Source organism: Cyprinodon variegatus, unplaced genomic scaffold (assembly GCF_000732505.1).
Source record: "Cyprinodon variegatus isolate N-32 unplaced genomic scaffold, C_variegatus-1.0 Scaffold1023, whole genome shotgun sequence".
NCBI classification, from domain to species: domain Eukaryota; kingdom Metazoa; phylum Chordata; class Actinopteri; order Cyprinodontiformes; family Cyprinodontidae; genus Cyprinodon; species Cyprinodon variegatus.
The window spans coordinates 206,745-207,803 of NW_015151476.1; the positions used below are offsets into that span (position 1 = coordinate 206,745).

Sequence of the window (1,059 nt, forward strand, 5' to 3'; positions counted from 1 at the left end):
CATTGGCACAAACCTAGCCTGTATGTATTTTTTTGTATGTCATCGAGAGTATTTAAATGATTTTCAATCAGGAAAAAAATGTGCGATTAAAATGCGATTAACCACAAATTAACTCAGGCATTGATGCGATTAATCGCGATTAAAAAAATTTAATCGATTGACAGCACTAAATAAAATACATGAGTATTTTGAAATACAGTTGAACCATTTTCATTATTGTAAAAACAGATCCAATGGAAATTAATTGATTTAGAACTGTATGAATCAAAATCTAATCGATTTAGGACTTTGGCAAAAATACCCAGCCCTACGCAACATCAAAAAAATAAAAAAATTACACACTAAATCAGTAAATGGGCCATATAGTGATACTTAAAAGTGTAATTTTCTTGCCTCAAATGATCTTAAAATGTACTTTTACTGAACAACAGAAACAGAAAAGAGAACTTTTAACTTAATACTCTGAGCTCTGTGAGCGCTCCATTGGAAGCTGCTGCTGCTGCTGCTGCAGTGCATGCTGGGACGGCTGTCAATCTCAAAAACGGAGAAGTCTGCTCTGATGCATGCTGGGTAAATAGAGAGGGGCGGGAACAATATCCAGGAACTTTGTCCATTCTCGGTCTGCTGTTCTTGTGAATTGGAACAGTACTAGTGCTGAGGCTGATGACGTTTCTCAAGCACACGAGAATGCACAAGTAAACAGATTGGGAATCGACCATAGTCTATGGGGGTCTCGCTATTCAGACAAAAAGGATTGCTCAATCCCAAAAAAAAAAAATCCAATCAAAGGAGATTTGTAGCCCCGCTTTTAAAAAGCACTGTGAATAATGTTAAACATAACACAGCTCTTACCAACTTTGCCTGCAGCCTCAGAGAGTTTATGGAAGTGCTGCAGGAGTTCTGGTTCCTCCTGGGCAAGCTCCGTCATGGCCTTCTCCCACTCTTCCCTGGCCTGGGCTGCCATGTCCCCCTCAAAGAGGGTCTCAAAAAGTTTGCTATCCTCTAGTAGAGGAGGCTAAATGAAGAGAAAACTAATTAATTACATTTAACACTCACTGA

General features: G+C 39.0%; 1 protein-coding gene across 1 annotated transcript in view; it reads right to left on the reverse strand.

Moving 5' to 3' along the window:
- Window positions 1-1,059, reverse strand: part of pex19 (peroxisomal biogenesis factor 19) — a 16,604-nt gene that overhangs the window by 11,790 nt on the left and 3,755 nt on the right. The window contains exon 3 of the mRNA XM_015399540.1: window positions 853-1,015. Within this exon, the coding sequence (XP_015255026.1) occupies window positions 853-1,015 (163 nt within the window). The remainder of the gene's footprint in view (window positions 1-852; window positions 1,016-1,059) is intronic.